At 43.3% G+C, this 17897-nt stretch overlaps 1 protein-coding gene across 6 annotated transcripts in view; it reads left to right on the plus strand.

The window, feature by feature from the left end:
• The window catches only part of AK4 (adenylate kinase 4), an 82175-nt gene that overhangs the window by 32445 nt on the left and 31833 nt on the right, over window positions 1-17897 (plus strand). For 3 of the 6 annotated variants that reach the window (XM_050759248.1, XM_050759352.1, XM_050759431.1), the window contains 2 exons: window positions 11196-11306; window positions 12567-12686. In XM_050759248.1, the coding sequence (XP_050615205.1) occupies window positions 11196-11306; window positions 12567-12686 (231 nt within the window). The remainder of the gene's footprint in view (window positions 1-11195; window positions 11307-12566; window positions 12687-17897) is intronic. The other 3 variants (XM_050759275.1, XM_050759526.1, XM_050759518.1) reach the window with 1 other exon arrangement.

A 17897-nucleotide genomic window follows, 5' to 3' on the forward strand; every position in this document is an offset into this window, starting at 1 on the left:
AGAAGTAGTTTCTGGCTAGATCAGAGAGACTTTGAATGCTATCCTAAGGAGTATTCATCCATGCCATCCGACAAACCAAGGAACACACTGTGGTGTCAGCAAGATAGTGACTTGTGCCACCTTGTGTTTTCAGAAGGTCTCTCTTGGAGTTGTGTCTAGGATGGATTGGGGGAGGGAGAAGGTCTGGGAGAGAGGAAAGGAAGCTGACTGGTGAGAAGGTATGGAATTAAAGGATGCTTATAGTTTGGTAGGAAGCAGCCACATAGAAACTAAGTTTTTAGTTAGTTAGAGATACAGTACCTAAAGGAAGTGGTGGTTATACAGAGCAGAACCAGGTATTTCCTTACAGTCATCAGCTCAGTTCTTTAGTAAGAACCTATCCCTTTTATACAGGTGCTAGCATCATGTTTCAGCAGGGTGTACGCTAACATGCAAAATATTTCTGTTCAAGGAAATGCTCACAAACATTAAGAAGCAGCATGTAGTGATTAAGAAAATGAACTGGGGCCAACTTGCTTGAAGTTGAGTCTAGGCTGTATAACATTAACTCAGTTACTTTGGGTAAGTTACTTAATCTCTCTGTTTCAGTTTCCTCATCTAAGAAATAAGGAATATTATACCCTAGACTTCATAGATATTTGTGAGCATTTGATGAGTTCATGTATACAAACTTTCTAGAATTGGCCAGGTGCGGTGGCTCATGCCTGTAATCCCAGCACTTTAGGAGGCCCAGGCAGGAAGAGCCCTTGAACTCAAGAGTTTGAGACCAACCTGGGCAACATGATGAGACCCCATCTCTACAAAAAAAAAAATTAGCCAGGCATGGTGGCATGTGCCTGTAGTCTCAGCTACTCTGGAGGCTGAGGTGGGAGAATTGCTTGAGTCTGGGAGGTGAAGGCTGCAGTGAGCTGTGATCACACCACTGCACTTCAGCCTCAGTGACAGAGTGAGACCCTGTCTCCAAAACAAGAACAAAAAAGAAATGGTCTAGAACAACCCTTGGCACATAGAAACAAATACTTAGATCTCCATGTTCTTGAATGAAATTTGCAAGCAGCATCATTCCAAGTCCTTTATACATATTATGTTAATCACATACAACTTTCAAAACAACCCTGAGTGATATTATTCCCGTTTTATTGATGAAGAAACTGAGGCACAAACTTGACTGAGGCAAAAATATACATGACAGAACTCTTATAGCCTTTAAGTACTGGTGCCAGGATTTGAACTCAGTCAGTCTGGCTCTGAAGAGTATGTACTTGACCAATTATACTGGATTCAGAATTTTCTTTGGGCCTGGCACTGGGGCTCATGTCTGTAATCCCACCACTTTGGGAGGCTGAGGCAGGAGGATCACTTGAAGTCAGGAGTTCGAGACCAGCCTGGGCAACAAGGTGAAACCCCATGTCTACTAAAAATACAAAAACTGGGGCTCATGTCTGTAATCCCACCACTTTGGGAGGCTGAGGCAGGAGGATCACTTGAAGTCAGGAGTTCGAGACCAGCCTGGGCAACAAGGTGAAACCCCATGTCTACTAAAAATACAAAAACTGGGGCTCATGTCTGTAATCCCACCACTTTGGGAGGCTGAGGCAGGAGGATCACTTGAAGTCAGGAGTTCGAGACCAGCCTGGGCAACAAGGTGAAACCCCATGTCTACTAAAAATACAAAAACTGGGGCTCATGTCTGTAATCCCACCACTTTGGGAGGCTGAGGCAGGAGGATCACTTGAAGTCAGGAGTTCGAGACCAGCCTGGGCAACAAGGTGAAACCCCATGTCTACTAAAAATACAAAAACTGGGGCTCATGTCTGTAATCCCACCACTTTGGGAGGCTGAGGCAGGAGGATCACTTGAAGTCAGGAGTTCGAGACCAGCCTGGGCAACAAGGTGAAACCCCATGTCTACTAAAAATACAAAAACTGGGGCTCATGTCTGTAATCCCACCACTTTGGGAGGCTGAGGTAGGAGGGTCACTTGAAGTCAGGAGTTCGAGACCAGCCTGGGCAACAAGGTGAAACCCCATGTCTACTAAAAATACAAAAACTGGGGCTCATGTCTGTAATCCCACCACTTTGGGAGGCTGAGGTAGGAGGGTCACTTGAAGTCAGGAGTTCGAGACCAGCCTGGGCAACAAGGTGAAACCCCATGTCTACTAAAAATACGAAAATTAGCTGGGCATGATGGCACGCACCTGTGGTCCCAGCTACTCAGGAGGCTGAGGTGTTTTCTTCATAGTTACCCATAGCAAGTGCCAGGGAGTGATTTAAAACTGTATTTTTGGTGTGAAGGAAAAGAAGGTCAAGCTTTGAACAAAAACCAATTGAAGGGTGGATACTGGATGTCTGAAATGAGTCACTTAAGTGCCAAAATGCCTTAAATTTAAGAGTTTCTGCCGTAATTTCTGCCTCTAAAGGACTTTGACATCTATTTTTTTAACCAAGGTTTTTTATTTTTTAAAGCTTATTTTCTTATTGGAAGAGATTCATCAAAGTGATATTAGGGATAATTTATAGAATGAAGTTTTTCTTCACTGTATTTTTTTTCCCCCCAAATAACTACTTTAGTGCCAAAATACTCTTACAAGTGGGGAGATAAAGAACTTGCAGTTTGAAGAATCACAAAGCTATACAGTTCATCTTTGACCAGGCCCCTTGATGCATGTATGTGTGTGTGCATGTGCGCGCACACATGTGCACTGCTGTTATTAGTGGTATTTTGGTGAAGGGATGATACCAGGGTGAGCAAGCCTTCTCCTAGTTCTGTCCCATACACACAGTCTGATACTTCACGGTAGAGCAGTCTTACAACGGACTTGAGCTCGTTTACAGGGGTCTTTCACTCTCAGCATTTTCTGTAGAACAATGAAAAGAACATTGAGTAATTATCTCTTTCTGGTGACTTAGCCAGGCATCTTGGAAATTTGCTGTTTTGTGAACATTCCTTCAGCTCTGTCTTGTGTATCTAGTTTGCCTTCACTTTACAGACGGTCAGAACAAAAAGGTAATACAGATGTGTGGGTATATGTGTGCTACAAAGGATAACAATTTTGTATCTCCCACCCAGCCCAAGAAACAGAATGGTATCAGTACCCTTGAAGCCCCCATAGCTCCTTTCTCCATCTCTCTCCTCCAGCACTATCCTGCATCTTGTAATTATTCTCTTGCTTTACCATATACTTTTGTATATGCATGTAGCCCTCAACATTATATTGTATAATTCTGTGTTAGACTTTTACATAAACTGGCAGGCTCGTAAGGCAAAAAACTATAGAATTAAGCCTCTTTTTTGAGACACAGTCTTGCTGTGTCGCCCAGACTGCAGTGCAATGGCGCGATCTCAGCTCACTGCTACCTCCGCCTCCTGAGTTCAAATGATTCTCCTGCCTCAGCCTCCCAAGTAGCTGGGACTACAAGCGTGTGCCACCATGCCCAGCTAAGTTTTGTATTTTTAGCAGAGACAGGGATTCGCCATTGTTGGCCAGGCTGGTGTCAAACTCCTGACCTCAAGTGATCCGTCTGCCTCGTCCTCCCAAAGCGCTGGGATTACAGGTGTGAGCCACTGTGACCGGCCAGAATTAAGCCTTTATTATTTTTATTTTGGGGTTGTGCCAGTAAATGATAGGAAGCCATTGTTATAACTTGACCTTATTTTGATAGGCCAAGTTGTCATCTGTTTGATGTCACCTGGCCAAGCAATCTGAAGACAATCACAGATAACTTTTTTTTTTTTTTTTTTTTTGAGACGGAGTCTCGCTCTGTCGCCCAGGCTGGAGTGCAGTGGCCGGATCTCAGCTCACTGCAAGCTCCGCCTCCCGGGTTTACGCCATTCTCCTGCCTCAGCCTCCTGAGTAGCTGGGACTACAGGCGCCCGCCACCTCGCCCGGCTAGTTTTTTTGTATTTTGTAGTAGAGACGGGGTTTCACCGTGCTCGCCAGGATGGTCTTGATCTCCTGACCTCATGATCCACCCGTCTCGGCCTCCCAAAGTGCTGGGATTACAGGTTTGAGCCACCATGCCCGGCCACAGATAACTTCTGATGCCCCCTCCCTTTGTGGTTTCTCTGACACTTAGGAAAATGTGCCACAGCCTGGCACAGAGTAGTTGCTCAGTAAATTTTTTATTTTTTAGAGGCAGGAGTGCCTCTCTCTGTTGCCCAGGCTGGAGTGCGGTGGCGCAGCCATAGCTTGCTGCACCCTGGAAATCCTGGGCTCAAGTGATCCTCCCACATGAGTCTCCGGAGTCGCTGGGACTACAGGTGTGTGCCACCATGCCTGGCTAATTTTACATTTTTTATTGAAATGGGGTCTTGCTATTAATATGTTGCCCCGGTTGGTCTTGAATTCCTGGCCTCAATGGATCTTCCCGTCTTGGCCTCTCAAAGTGTTGGGATTACTGGTGTGAGCTACCACACTCAGTTCAAGGGTACGATGTTTGTATCTTGAGTGCCTTGTGTGGTACCTGGTGCATAGATTTGCAGAAAATTTTTGTTGGAGAAGTGGTGTGTTCAGAGAGTTTTCAGCTGTGGTTCTGAGTAATTGGAGTGGCTTTGGAATCGAGGTGATGATCTGGGGTGAAACAGGAGTAGCTCTCTCATAGGTCATTGCATGGCTGACTTTTCCTTTCCTGAGTCACAAAACACACTTGTCATTGTCCTTTTGCTGGCCTTGCCTGCATTACTTACTGAAAAAAGAATATGACAAAGAGAGAAATAAGACATTCAGATAAAAAAAAAAAAGAAAAAAAAAGACCTCATTTGCCTTTGCTTAAAGCATTAGTAGTTGAGATTTGATCCTGAGATGCTTTCATTCCAGTTGATGGATTTTACCTAACTAAAGTCAATTATTTTGAGGTGTTAATCACCACTTTTATTAAAACAAATCTTTTTGTCTCCAGTGTCAAGAAACTAAGGTAACCTAGTTGACTTTCTGTAACCCTGGACTAGTATTTTAGAGATAATCTCTTCAGTAGTGAAAGGTGAATTGGCTGGCAGATTCAATGTTTGACTAAATGCTTTCATTTAACTTCTGACCTACAGCCTATTCCTATTTCATAATGTATTTATGTAGAACTGTATTGGCAGTGTAAGAGCCTCTCTACCTTAATTGTGATAACTACTGGCTGTTTAATTTTTCTGCCTGACACAGAGTAAAATTCCATAAACTTTTGCTATTGAAAGCTTTTGGTGGATTAGCACCCAATCCCAGTGATTGGGATTCTAAGCTCTGGAACAGACCTCATGCTAGATTGATATAGGGCCTGGCACATAGATGCTTAATAAATATCAGCTGAATGAGTATTTAGTGGATTTAAAGAGTATTCAAACCACAAAACTAACCATACCCTATATTATCAGAGGGAACAGTGTACCTTTTTTTTTTTCCTTCCTATTTCAGGACCAAAATCAACCTTTTCTATTTTGGATCTTTATTTATTTTTTCTTTCCTTTGTTTTGTTTTGTTTTGTTTTGAGTCAGAGTCTTGCTTTGTTGCCCAAGCTAGAGTGAAGTGGCGTTATCTCGGCTCATTGCAACCTTCACGTCCTGGCTTCCAGCGATTCTCATGCCTCAGCCTCCAGAGTAGCTGGGACTGCAGGTGCACACCATCACGTCCAGCTAATTTTTTGTATTTTTGGAGGTTTTGCCATGTTGGCCAGTCTGGTCATGAACTCCTGAGCTCAGGCAACCCACCCAACCTTGGCCTCCCAAGGTGCTGGGATTACAGGCGTGAGCCACCGTGCCCCGCCAATATTTATTTCTTTTTGAGAGTCATTCAGTCCATGCAGTGTTTGTGCTGACTGTCCTGAGTATTTAGGGTTGCTGTAGAGTGGATTTTGTGCTATATAAATATCCGTGTGTGTGTGTGTGTGTGTGTGTGTGTGTGATTTTGTGCTATATAAATATCCGTGTGTGTGTGTGTGTGTGTGTGTGTGTTCTCATGGTTTTTCTAAAGAAATGTCATCTGCTTATTGGCTCTTCAACTTAGAGGTATTTTCTTTTTAACCAGCCTTAAGATGATGCAGAATGTAAGTCCAACATCCTACTCCTTCAGCAGTTGACAGTGTTTTGGCATATGTGCTGCCCTGAATACAGTGATTTATTTCAGTCTGTTGATGTAAATGTGGACCGTTTTAATGTGTAGGAATTGAGGCTAACAAAATGTCTTTCCATATCCTGGAAGCATGAATTTTGGAGAGATGACCAACTTAATAGATAGTCTTAAGTTTTGTGTTATCGTATAATTTTAAATGCAGTATTATCTTAAAATGCACAGTTTAATAGATAGTCTTAAATTCTGAAAATTTGTATATTATCTGATCTAGTTAGAAATTGAAAATGTATATTTCCCAAGGTTACCAAGATTGTATCTATTTGAATTTAGCAGTGATTGAATGAAATAGGTTGTTAAGATGAATTGCCACAAAATTCATATTGTTGTAAGATAGGTGGAACATTGATTTTCTTCTACTATACTTCACATTGTGGATGATACCATCCATCTATCTTTCTCTCTATATGAACACATAATTTTGTTATATGTAATGTTTATAATCTGACACTTCATCTTTCCCTTTCTGAAAAAATTCTTTTATTTGTCACCTTAATCAATGGTGTTTTGTTTAATCTCATAAACACATGATGGATTTATTTGTTGGTTTTGTTGTGAAACTTAAGAAAAAGGCAAAGATAGTGGCCTATTTGGGACACCTTGTATTTATTACACTTATTTGAAACCTTTCTAGTGCTTTCTGAATTATTTGTGTGTGTGATGTGTGTGTTTGTGAACACACTCAGGATTCAGAAGCTGCGTGGGACCACGTATGTGTGTCCACAGCCCTTCTTTGGAATACTGCTTCAGAAATTAGAGCAGGTATGTCCATGCATGCTATCATCCGTATTTAATGATGCTGCTTTCTCTTCCAAGCAAACTGACAAGGGCAGATGAAGGTCCAGTTTTCCGAAATGGGCCTCAGTCTTCTGACATGATGTTTTACTGCAGTTTGCTGTTGTCATGAGGTCTTCATTCAGATGCGGATATGTTAAGGTCATTTTGCTTTGTCTGGGGATCTTTCTGGGTTTTCATGGTGGAGATTGAGATATGTGGGACAAGTTTGATCTTCTCTCAGGTTAGAGGACATGTTGCTTGCCCTGCTTCAGAGAAGAGCCAAAGCTGGCAGGAATGGCTGCAAAAGTATGCTGCACTTAGATCATTCAATTAGTAAATTGGAGTAAGATGCCTTTGGAAGTCTTCCACAGAGTTATTTTAAACTTGGGGTCATACTGCTTGTGTTGGATTAACTCAAGGTTCTCTCTCAAGGGGCACATAAAGATTTTCCTCCACTGCTTCTGCTTTATTTAGTTCAGGCCTTCATCTTGTGCTTGGATTATTATTGCAGCCCCTTTTCTTCTACCATGCCACCTACATCCAAATGTCACATTGCCATGGGCCTGCGACCTGTGTAGACATGTAAGGCCCTGTGCTTAGTTTAGTGCTATGCTGTTGTCACCTTGAAATTCTTCATTTTCCAACAAGAGGAACATTTTCAATTTGTACTAGGCCCTACAATTTCAGTAGCTGGTCTTGGCTCTACGAATAGCATTTCTAAAACTACCTACTTAAAATTCCTCAAAGTTCACGCTCCGTATCCTGCCCATCCAGCACCATCTCTTAGTGGTGCGCTTTTCTTTGACTGTTAGTGCTTGAAGACGTTCTTCCAGGTGTACCAAATGGCCCCACACCTGTGTAACATTTGCTGTTGCTGTTTCCTTCTTCTCATTTCCCCTACCCCAACTAGTTCACTTCTATTCCTATTCATGTTTTGAAATGCTGAAGAAATGAGACTGGGCTGTGAAACCTAATATGACCTTCTTTTTTTTTTTGAGATGGAGTCTTGCTCTGTCACCCAGGCTGGTGTGATCTTGGCTCACTGTAACCTTCACCTCTTGGACTCAAGCTTTTCTGCCTCAGCTTCCCGAGTAGCTGGGATTACAGACAGGCATACGCCACTGTGGCCGGTGAATTTTTATATTTTTAGTAGAGACAGGGTTTCTCCATGTTGGTCAGGCTAGTCTCAAACTCCTGACCTCAGGTAATCCGCCCACCTCGGCCTCCCAAAGTGCTGGGATTACAGGTATGAGCTACTGTGCCTGGCCTAATATGACCATCTTAACTAGTCATGATCACACTTTGCTTGTATTATACCTCTTTTCTAAAGGTTGCTATCTGGTGAGGTTGGGCCATATTTGATTTTGGGATAATGATTCTATGGTAACTCTCCAAGATGATCAGATTGATTTTTGCAAGGTAAAAGAAAATTCTCTTATCTTCAGGTGTTCATTCATGCAACTTATTTTTTAAATTTTTTTAATTTTGATTTAATTGTTTGAGACAGAGTCTCACTCTGTCGCCCAGGCTGTAGTACAGTGGTGCAGTCTCAGCTCACTGCAACCTCTGCCTCTTGGGTTCAAACTATTCTTGTGCCTTAGCCTCCCAAGTAGCTGAGATTACAGGCATGCATCACCATGCAGCTACTTTTTTGTATTTTTAGTTGGGCGACTGTGTTGCCCAGGCTGGTCTCAAACTCCTGGCCGCAAGTGATCCGCGCCCCCTTGGCCTCCCAAAGCGCTGGGTTTACAGGCATGAGCCATCATCCTGGCCCATGCAACACATTTTTATGGGGCATCTAATATATGCCAGACTATATTTTAAGCACTGAGGATGTGGCATTGAACAAACTATTTTAACTTTTCCTTCATTGAGCTGATAATTTCTAGTAGAGGGGGCAGAAAGTGAATGAAAAAATACCTCAATATGTAATTAGATCTGGAGTTCTAGAAAACAATGCAGAATACACATTTTGGTCTTTCACCTTGGAAGATGTATATTGTTTATCTACCTTAAAGTTTGGTGGATGAGACTAAGAATGGGGCTCTCGGCCTAGCGTGACTATTGCAGAGTGGGACAGCACCCAAGTTGCCAGTTACTCCATGCATCTTTTCTGATAGTGATTGTTTAGACATAGAACATAGATACCACCCAGGTATTACCCAAGAGAACTGAAAACATACACTCACACGATGTATATGAACATTCACTGCATTGTTATTCATAATAGCCAAAAAGTAGAAACAACCCAAATATCCATTATATATATGAATAAAATGTGGTATAACCATACAATGAAATGTTATTTAGCTATAAAAAGGAGTGAAATATGGATATGTGGTACATGGAAAACATTATGCTAAGTGAAAGAAAACAGTCACAGAAAACTATGATTCCATTTATAAGAAGTGTCCAGGGTAGGCAAATCTACAGAGACCAGAAAGATTAGTAGTTGCCGGGGGCTGGAGGGAGATGAGAAGAAGGAGTGACTGCTAATGGGGCAGGGTTTCTTTCTGAAGTAATGAAAGTGTTCTGAAATTAGGGAGTGGTGATGGTTGCCCAGCACTGAGAATATACTGAAAGCTGCTGAGTCCTAGATATAAAAATGGCAGATGTTATAGTGTGTGAATTATCACAATAAAGCTGTCATAAAAAATACTTGGGATTACCTTCTATTTGAAGGTGAGGATCTTATGAAGATTAAATGAAATGAAATAACATAAAGCACTTAAAGCCCAGTGCCTGGGACATAGTGTGCACTCAACTAATGGTGGTTGTTGTCGCTCCTAAAGTAATACTGTTTAAATATCTCTAAACTGGAACTTTTATTTATTCACTGCTACATCTCCAGAATATGACCTGTTATGGGGTGTGCAGTCAATAAATATAATACTTGTCGAATGAATGTGGCTTGCTCACATTCATGTTTAGTCACATTCACCAATGGGACTGTCTTTCTTGTTCCGCCTCTTGCAGCATGTTAGGGAGACTGCATCAAGTGGGCCTGTGTTTTGAGCTTCTTGTCTACTGGTAGTACTCAAGAGGTATGGAGCTCTTCACAGCCCATCTTTCAGTGCTTAAGTTGGGGTTGGGGGGGTATAGACGCAGTCTGGGGAGGCAAGGGCTCTACCTAAATTAAAGGTGAAAGTGGGGAGGCCAGGCATGGTGACTCACGTCTGTAATCCCAGCACTCTGGGAGGCAGAGGTGGGCGGATCACTTGAGGTCAGGAATTGGTGACCAGCCTGGCCAACATGGTGAAACCCTGTCTCTACTAAAAATACAGAAATTAGTGGGGCGTGGTGGTGCACACCTATAATCCCAGCTACTTGGGAGGCTGGGGCAGGAGAATCGCTTGAACCCAGGAGGCAGAGGTTGCGGTGAGCAGAGATTGTGCCACGGCACTCCAGCCTGGGTGAGACTCCATAGCAAAAATAAAAAAAAAAAAATTGGGGTCAAATGATTCTTGAGCCTTTTTCTAGTAATATAATTCTGCTTATTTTATTTTATTTTTTTGAGATGGAGTCTTGCTCTGTCGCCCAGGTTGGAGTGCAGTGGTGCAATCTCAGCTCACTGCAAGCTCTGCCTCCTGGGTTCATGCCATTCTCCTGCCTCAGCCTCCCGAGTAGCTGGGACTACAGGCGCTCGCCACCACGCATGGCTAATTCTTTGTGTTTCACTGTGTTAGCCAGGATGGTCTTGATCTCCTGACCTCATGATCCGCCCGCCTTGGCCTCCCAAAGTGCTGGGATTACAGGCGTGAGCCACCATGCCTGGCCTACTTATTTATTTTTTTTGAGATGGAGTCTCGCTGTCACCCGGGCTGAAGTGCAGTGGCACGACCTCGGCTCACTGCAGCCTCTGTCTCCCAGGTTCAAGTGATTCTCCTGCCTCAGCCTCCCTAGTTGCTGGGATTACAGGTGTCCGCCACCACACCCAACTAATTTTTTTTTTGAGATGGAGTCTTGCTCTGTTACCCAGTGCAGTGGTGCAATCTTGGCTCATTGCAACCTCTGCCTACTGGATCAAGCAATTCTCCTGTGTCAGCCTCCCAAGTAGCTGGGATTACAGGCACCCACTACCACACTCAGCTAATTTTTGTATTTTTAGTAGAGATGGGGTTTCACCATGTTGGCCAGGCTGGTCTCGAACTCCTGACCTCAGGTGATCCGCCTGCCTTGACCTCCCAAAATGCTGGGATTACAGGCATGAGCCACCACACCTGGCTCTTTGTGTTTTTTCAAAAAACTGAACTGGTCTGTTGAGAATGTGATTCTCTCTCTCTCTCTCTCTCTCTTTTTTTTGAGATAGAGTTGTTGCCCAGGCTGGAGTGTAATGGCGCGATCTCGGCTTACCGCAACCTCCACCTCCCGGGTTCAAGTGATTCTCCTGCCTCAGCCTCCCGAGTAGCTGGGATTACAGGCATGTACCACCACACCCGGCTAATTTTGTATTTTTAGTAGAGACAGGGATTCTCCATGTTGGTCAGACTGGTCTCAAACTCCCGACCTCAGGTGATCTGCCTGCTTTGGCCTCCCAAAGTGTTGGGATTACAGGCGTGAGCCACTGCGCCCAGCCGAGAATGTGATTCTTAAGCATTCATTATCAGTTCCCCAGAGAGCAGAGGATTTCATTTGTGGTTAAAAAAATCAAACAACAAAAAACAATAAAACACAAATTTAGTTCTTAGAAATGTACAGATTTAAACTGATAGTTTGTTCTGCTGAACCTAACCACAATTTCTACATGTAGGAAATTAATATTTTAAATGAAGATAGAAACAGTTTTCCCCTGAAAGTATTTATATCATTTTCTTAAAACTTCACATCCTTTTATGAACTTGGCATTCCACTAATAACACTGAGTTGCTTTTACAACTGTGTCGGCAAGGTGCCATGTGCTGATATTGAGGTTGATGAAAAGAAGTAAAGCTGCTGCTGTTTGTATTATGTGGCATTCTTGCTAGACCACTGGAACTTTTTTCCTTTGGTCTCTGTAAGGAATGGTTGTGCTTCTCATCTTCCTTTAGTCTTCTGTACATTGTGTGGTTGATCACGTTCCTTGTTACCGCAAACTGTTGAGAGGCTCAGTGCCCAATTTGTGGCCTGCCTCTAGGAAGTATCCAGGGCTTCTCTCTATCAGCCTTTTTATGTACCATCCTGCTTCTTGACTTTATTTTCTACTCTTTTTTTTTTTTTTTTTTGCCCAATTTGTGTATTTTTCTTTCTTTCTTTTTTTTTTTTTTTTTTTTCCTGTTGCCCAGGCTGGCATGCAGTAGTGCAGTCAGTGATGCAGTCAGTGAGCTTGAGCTCACTGCAAGTGCAAACTCCTGGGCTCAAGTGATCCTCCCACCTCATCCTCCCAAAGTATTGGAATTACAGGCGTGAGCCACCACACCTGGTCACTCTTTCTTCCTTTTCTTCTGGGGGGGGTGGGGGGTGGGCTATGGTATCTCAAAGAGCTGCTTTTATACTTTTTTGGGAGATAAATGTGTTAAATAAGCAGCAGTCCCACCTTATTGATGTGAATGTTTTAAAAACTTAAAACATACCTACAACTACCTAGAAATTTCCTTGCATATCAGGAAGGATGGAGAGAAGGCAAAACTGTCAGAAAAGAGTTGGTAAGCTTTGTGTTTGGGAAGTTTTTTTGAAAATCTTTTTTTTCTTGTCTTTTTAATAGAAGTTGGTGAGATGGCAAAGCAGTATATAGAGAGAAGTCTTTTGGTTCCAGACCATGTGATCACACGCCTAATGATGTCTGAGTTGGAGAATAGGCGTGGCCAGCACTGGCTCCTTGATGGTGAGTTGAAACTGTGGGTAAACCGAATTTCTGGGAATAGTCAGTTAAGGTCTTGCACACTCTCTTAACTTCTTACTGAATGGAAAATGCCTTATTTTCTAAACTTTCTGTCCGTTATTTAATATTGCAGTTTGGCAACATGATAGGAACCCATTGTGGTGAAGCCTTTTATTTCTTCTGTCTCCAGATCACCATCATGAGAACCACTGACTTGAAGCAAACCTTCACTAAATTTCTGTTATTGCTTCAGCCCTTTTGTTTCCATAAGTCATCCTGAGTATAACTCCTCTTCAAACAGAGGTTCTTTCATTCCCCATAAGACACACAAAATACAATTATGAGTTATTGTTTTTCACCTGTCAGATTAACAGAGATAGAACATTGGAAAATCCTTTATTGAGTGTATAGGAAACAAATGTTGTTGAAAGTATAAAATGAGCAACCTTTGTAGAGCAATGAGCATTATATATACTTTCTGATCCAGCAGTTCCATTCTGGATTTCTGCCTAAAGATGCAAGGAGGTTTATTTTAGCATTATTGGTAAATAGGAAGACACTGTTACTGACACTATAAAATAATCATTATATATGTGGTATTCTGAGGACACAAAGAAGAAAATTATTCTGTTGGTGGGAGGAGGGGTTGGAACAACTGTATGGAAAGTGATGAATAGATAGATGGTCCTCACGTAGATGAGTGGGGATAGGGAAGGTCTTTTTTTTTTTTTTCAGCAGAGGGACAATGTGAACAGGGTGAAAGGGGAATGAGTTGTCTTAGTATTTTTTCTGAGCCAGCAAGCAGAGATTGGCAGAGGAAATCCTGGGGTAGATAGCCTTTGATTTTGCATAAAGGTGGTGGAACTGGATTTTGTTGGCTTTAGGGAGCACTGAAGAGTTGTTAAGTAGGGGTGTAATATGATCATATTTGTCTCAGAAAGACTATTCTGTTAGCAGCACAGGAGAGGTTAGGTGCTGGGGCATGGAGGAGAGTTGTGACTACAAACTAAAGATCATTGGAATAACTGGACTAAGGGATGTCAAAGGCCTGAATTTAAGCAATAATAGCAGTGGGATGGAAGGGAGGCACCATTCATAAGAGAGTGGGTTGAGGAGAAAGAATTGATAGGAGCTGTGGCTGATGTTAGGTACTACAGCCCCAGGGTTTTCTTTTATTGCCTTCCAGGCTTTTTGAGTTTCTTAGCTTTCATCTAAGAAAGACCCTCTCTACACTTACCTAGGCATGTTAATTTCTCTAGACTCTACTTTTAACTCACAAAAGTTAGCCCTTTTCTTAGTCTGTTTTCTGCTGCTACAACAAAGTACTTTGGGCTGGGCAATTTATAAAGAAAAGAAATTTATTTCTCATGGTTCTAGAGGCTGGAAAGTCCAAGAGCATGGTGTCAGCATCTGATGAGGGCCTTCTTGCTGCATCATCCCATGTCAGAAGGCATCAAATGGGGAAGAAGTGCATACCTCTGAGAGGGAATGGGAGCTGAACTTATCCTTGTATTAGGAGCCCATTGTTTTATCTAGAACCCACTTGTGTGATAAGCGCATTAACTCATTCATGAGGGCAGAGGCATTATGACCTAATTACGTCTTAAAGGCTCCATTTCCCATAACATTACATTGCCAATTAAATTTTTTTTTTTTTTTTTTTTTTTTTTTGAGACAGAGTCTCGCTCTATCCCCTAGGCTGGAGTGCAGTGGCGCGATCTTGGCTCCACTTCCTGGGTTCGCACCATTCTCTTGCCTCAGCCTCCTGAGTAGCTGGGACTACAGGCATCCGCCACTGAGCCTGGCTAATATTTTTTGTATTTTTAGTAGAGACGGGGTTTCACCGTGGTCTCGATCTCCTGACCTTGTGATCCGCCTGCCTCGGCCTCCCAAAGTGCTGGGATTACAGGCGTGAGCCACCACGCCCGGCCTATTACATTGCCAATTAAATTTCAACGTGAATTTTGGAGGGGGCATTCAAACCTTAGCATTCTGCCTCTACCCACCTCCCCACCAAAAACAACTCATGTCCTGCTCACATACAAAATACATTCATTCTATCCCATTAGTCCCCAAAGTCTTAACTTGGTCTAGCATCAACTCAAAAGTCCAAGCTGAATCAGACATAGGTGAGACTTATAAAGTACAATTAATCCTGAGACAAATTTCCTTCAGCTGTGAGCCTGTGCAATCAGAGCAAGTCATTTACTTGCTATGGTAGGAAGGTATATGATGGACATTCCCATTCCAAAGGAAGAAATAGGCAAGAAGGGGCAGGTGGTCCCCAATAAGTCCAAAATCCAGCAGGGGAGACATTAAGTCTTAAAGATGGAGAATAATTTCTGTTGACTCCATATTCTGACTCCTGGGCACACTGGGATGGGAGTTGGGCTCCCAGGGCCTCAGAAACCCCACCCGCTATGGCTTTGCTGGGCTCAATCCACTCAGCAGCTCTCATGGGTTGGAGTTGTATACTGGTGGATTTACAGTTCTGGGGGGTGTTGACAGTGGCCCACTCCCATGGCTCCACTAGACATTGCCCTAGTGAGGACTCTGTGGAAGCCTTGACCTCACAGTTCCACTGGGCTTTGTCCTAATGGGGGTTGTCTGCAGTGGCTCTGCATTCAAAGAGTGCCTGGCAGGCCGGGCGCGGTGGCTCAAGCCTGTAATCCCAGCACTTTGGGAGGCCGAGACGGGCGGATCACGAGGTCAGGAGATCGAGACCATCCTGGCTAACACGGTGAAACCCCGTCTCTACTAAAAATACAAGAAAATTAGCCGGGCGAGGTGGCAGGCGCCTGTAGTCCCAGCTACTCGGGAGGCTGAGGCAGGAGAATGGCGTGAACCCGGGTGGGGTGGAGCTTGCAGTGAGCCGAGATCCGGCCACTGCACTCCAGCCTGGGGCACAGAGCAAGACTCCGTCTCAAAAAAAAAAAAAAAAGAGTGCCTGGCATTCTTTGAAATCTAGGTGGAGGAAGCCATGACCTGTAGGTCTTGCATTTTGTGAGATGCCACCAAGGCTTATCCCTTTCCGAGCAGGTCGAGCCATGCCTGAAGCTGTTTGAATTATGGCTGAGGAGGCCAAGGAATGCTATCCATCTCCTGAAACATTCTACCCTCCTAGAGCTCTGGGTCTGTGATGGGAGGAGCAGTCTGGAAGATCTCTGAAATGCCTTTTAGGTCTTTCTTCCATTGTCCTGATTGATAGCACCTGGCTTTCTTCTAGCCATGCCAATCTGTTTAGCAATAGGTTGTTTGACCACACACTTAATATTCCCTCTTGAACATGCTTTTCCACTCTGAACATGGCCATGCCGAGAATTTTCCAAATTCTTCTGTTTTGCTTCTCTTTTAACTATATGGTTATCCCTCCGTATCTGCTGAGGGTAAGGGGTGTGGGAAGGGATTGGTTCCAGGACCACTCCCTCATACCAAAATCCACGCATACTTAAGCTCCACGGTCGGCCCTGTGGAACCCATGGGTACGAAAAGTCAGTCCTCCATGTGCAAGGGTTTTGCGTACTGCATATACTGTATTTGGCCAGATGTTGTGGCTCACACCTGTAATTCCAACACTTGGGAATTCCAACACTTTGTGTTGGAAATTACAAAGTGTTTGGAATTCCAACACTGTGGGAAGCTGAGGCAGGCAGATCACTTGAGCCCAGGAGACCAGCCTGGGCAACATTGCAAAACCTTATCTCTACAAAAATTAGCCATGTGTGGTGTCATGTGCCTATAATCCCAGCTACCTGGGAGCTGAGGTAGGAGGATCACCTTAGCCTGAGAGGTTGAGGCAGCAGTGAGGCATGGTCACACCACTGCACTCCAGCCTGAGTGAGACCCTGTTTCAAAAGAAAAGAAAAAATGTTCGTATAAAGTGTGCCCTCAGAGTTCAAACCCGTATGGTTCAGTGGTCAACTGTATTTGATCGTCTCTTTGCTCTCACATCTCATTTTATGCAATTAAAGTAACCACACAGCAGCTTGAAAGCTTTACTGCTTTGATATTTCTTCCACCACATATACTAGTTCATCGCTCTTAAGTTTTGCACTCCATAAATCCCTAGGGCACGGACAAAATTTGCCAAGGTCTTTGCAACTGTATAACAAGAATAACTTTTACTCCAGTTTCTAATACCTTCTTTTCTGTTTCTGTCTAAGACCTCATCAGAATGGCCTTTACTGTCTAATTGCTGCCAATATTCTGGTCATGACCACTTAGTAATTTTTTTTTTTTTGAGAGATGAAGACTGTCGCCCAGGCCGGTGTGCCATGGCATGATCTCAGCTCACTGCAACCTCCACCTCCCAGGTTCAAGCAATTCTCTTGCCTCAGCCTCCCAAGTAGCTGGGACTATAGGCATGTGCCACCACGCCCAACTAATTTTTGTATTTTTAATAGAGACAGGGTTTTGCCATGTTGGCCAGGCTGGTCTTGAACTCCTGACCTCAGGTGATCTGCCTGCCTCAGCCTCTCAAAGTGCTGGGATTACAAGTGTGAGCCACTGTGCCTGGCCCATTGAGTAATTTCTGAGAAGATTCAGACCTTCCCTACAGCTCCCCTCTTCTTTTGAGCCCTTGCCAGAATTGCCCTTGATGCATCATTCATGGCAATCTAGGGTGTTACTAGCCGCTTCCTTCAAATTCTTCCAGCCTCTACCCATTACCTAGTTCCAAAGCTATGGCCACATTTTTAGATATTTGTTATGGAAGCAACCCCACTCCTTGGTATCTATTTTTTGTCTTAGTCTGTTTTGTGCTGCTATAACAGAATACCTCAGGTTGGGTAATATAAAGAAAAGAAATTTATTTCTCACAGTTCTGGAGGCAGGGAAGACTAAGACCATGATGCTCACAACTGTTGAGAGTCTTCTTGCTGTGTTGTTGGAAGGCAACACATGATAAGAAGGCTCACATAAGAGAGGGAATAAGGGGTTAAACTTATGCTTTTATCAGGAGCCCACTCCTGCGATAACCAACCCATTAATTCATTCATGAGGGTAGAGCTCTCATGACCTGATAATCTCTTAAAGGCCCCACCTCCCAATACCTTTAAATTGGCAATTAAATTTGAACATGAGTTTTGGAGTGAACATTCAAACTGTAGCACCCCCCCAATGCTTTTTGTGTAGATATTTATCATGACTGATAAACTTTGACTTTGCCACCACCTAACAGTAATTTCTCTAGTTTAAATTTTTAAATTGTAAGTC

Source organism: Macaca thibetana, chromosome 1, assembly GCF_024542745.1.
Source record: "Macaca thibetana thibetana isolate TM-01 chromosome 1, ASM2454274v1, whole genome shotgun sequence".
NCBI classification, from domain to species: Eukaryota; Metazoa; Chordata; class Mammalia; order Primates; family Cercopithecidae; genus Macaca; species Macaca thibetana.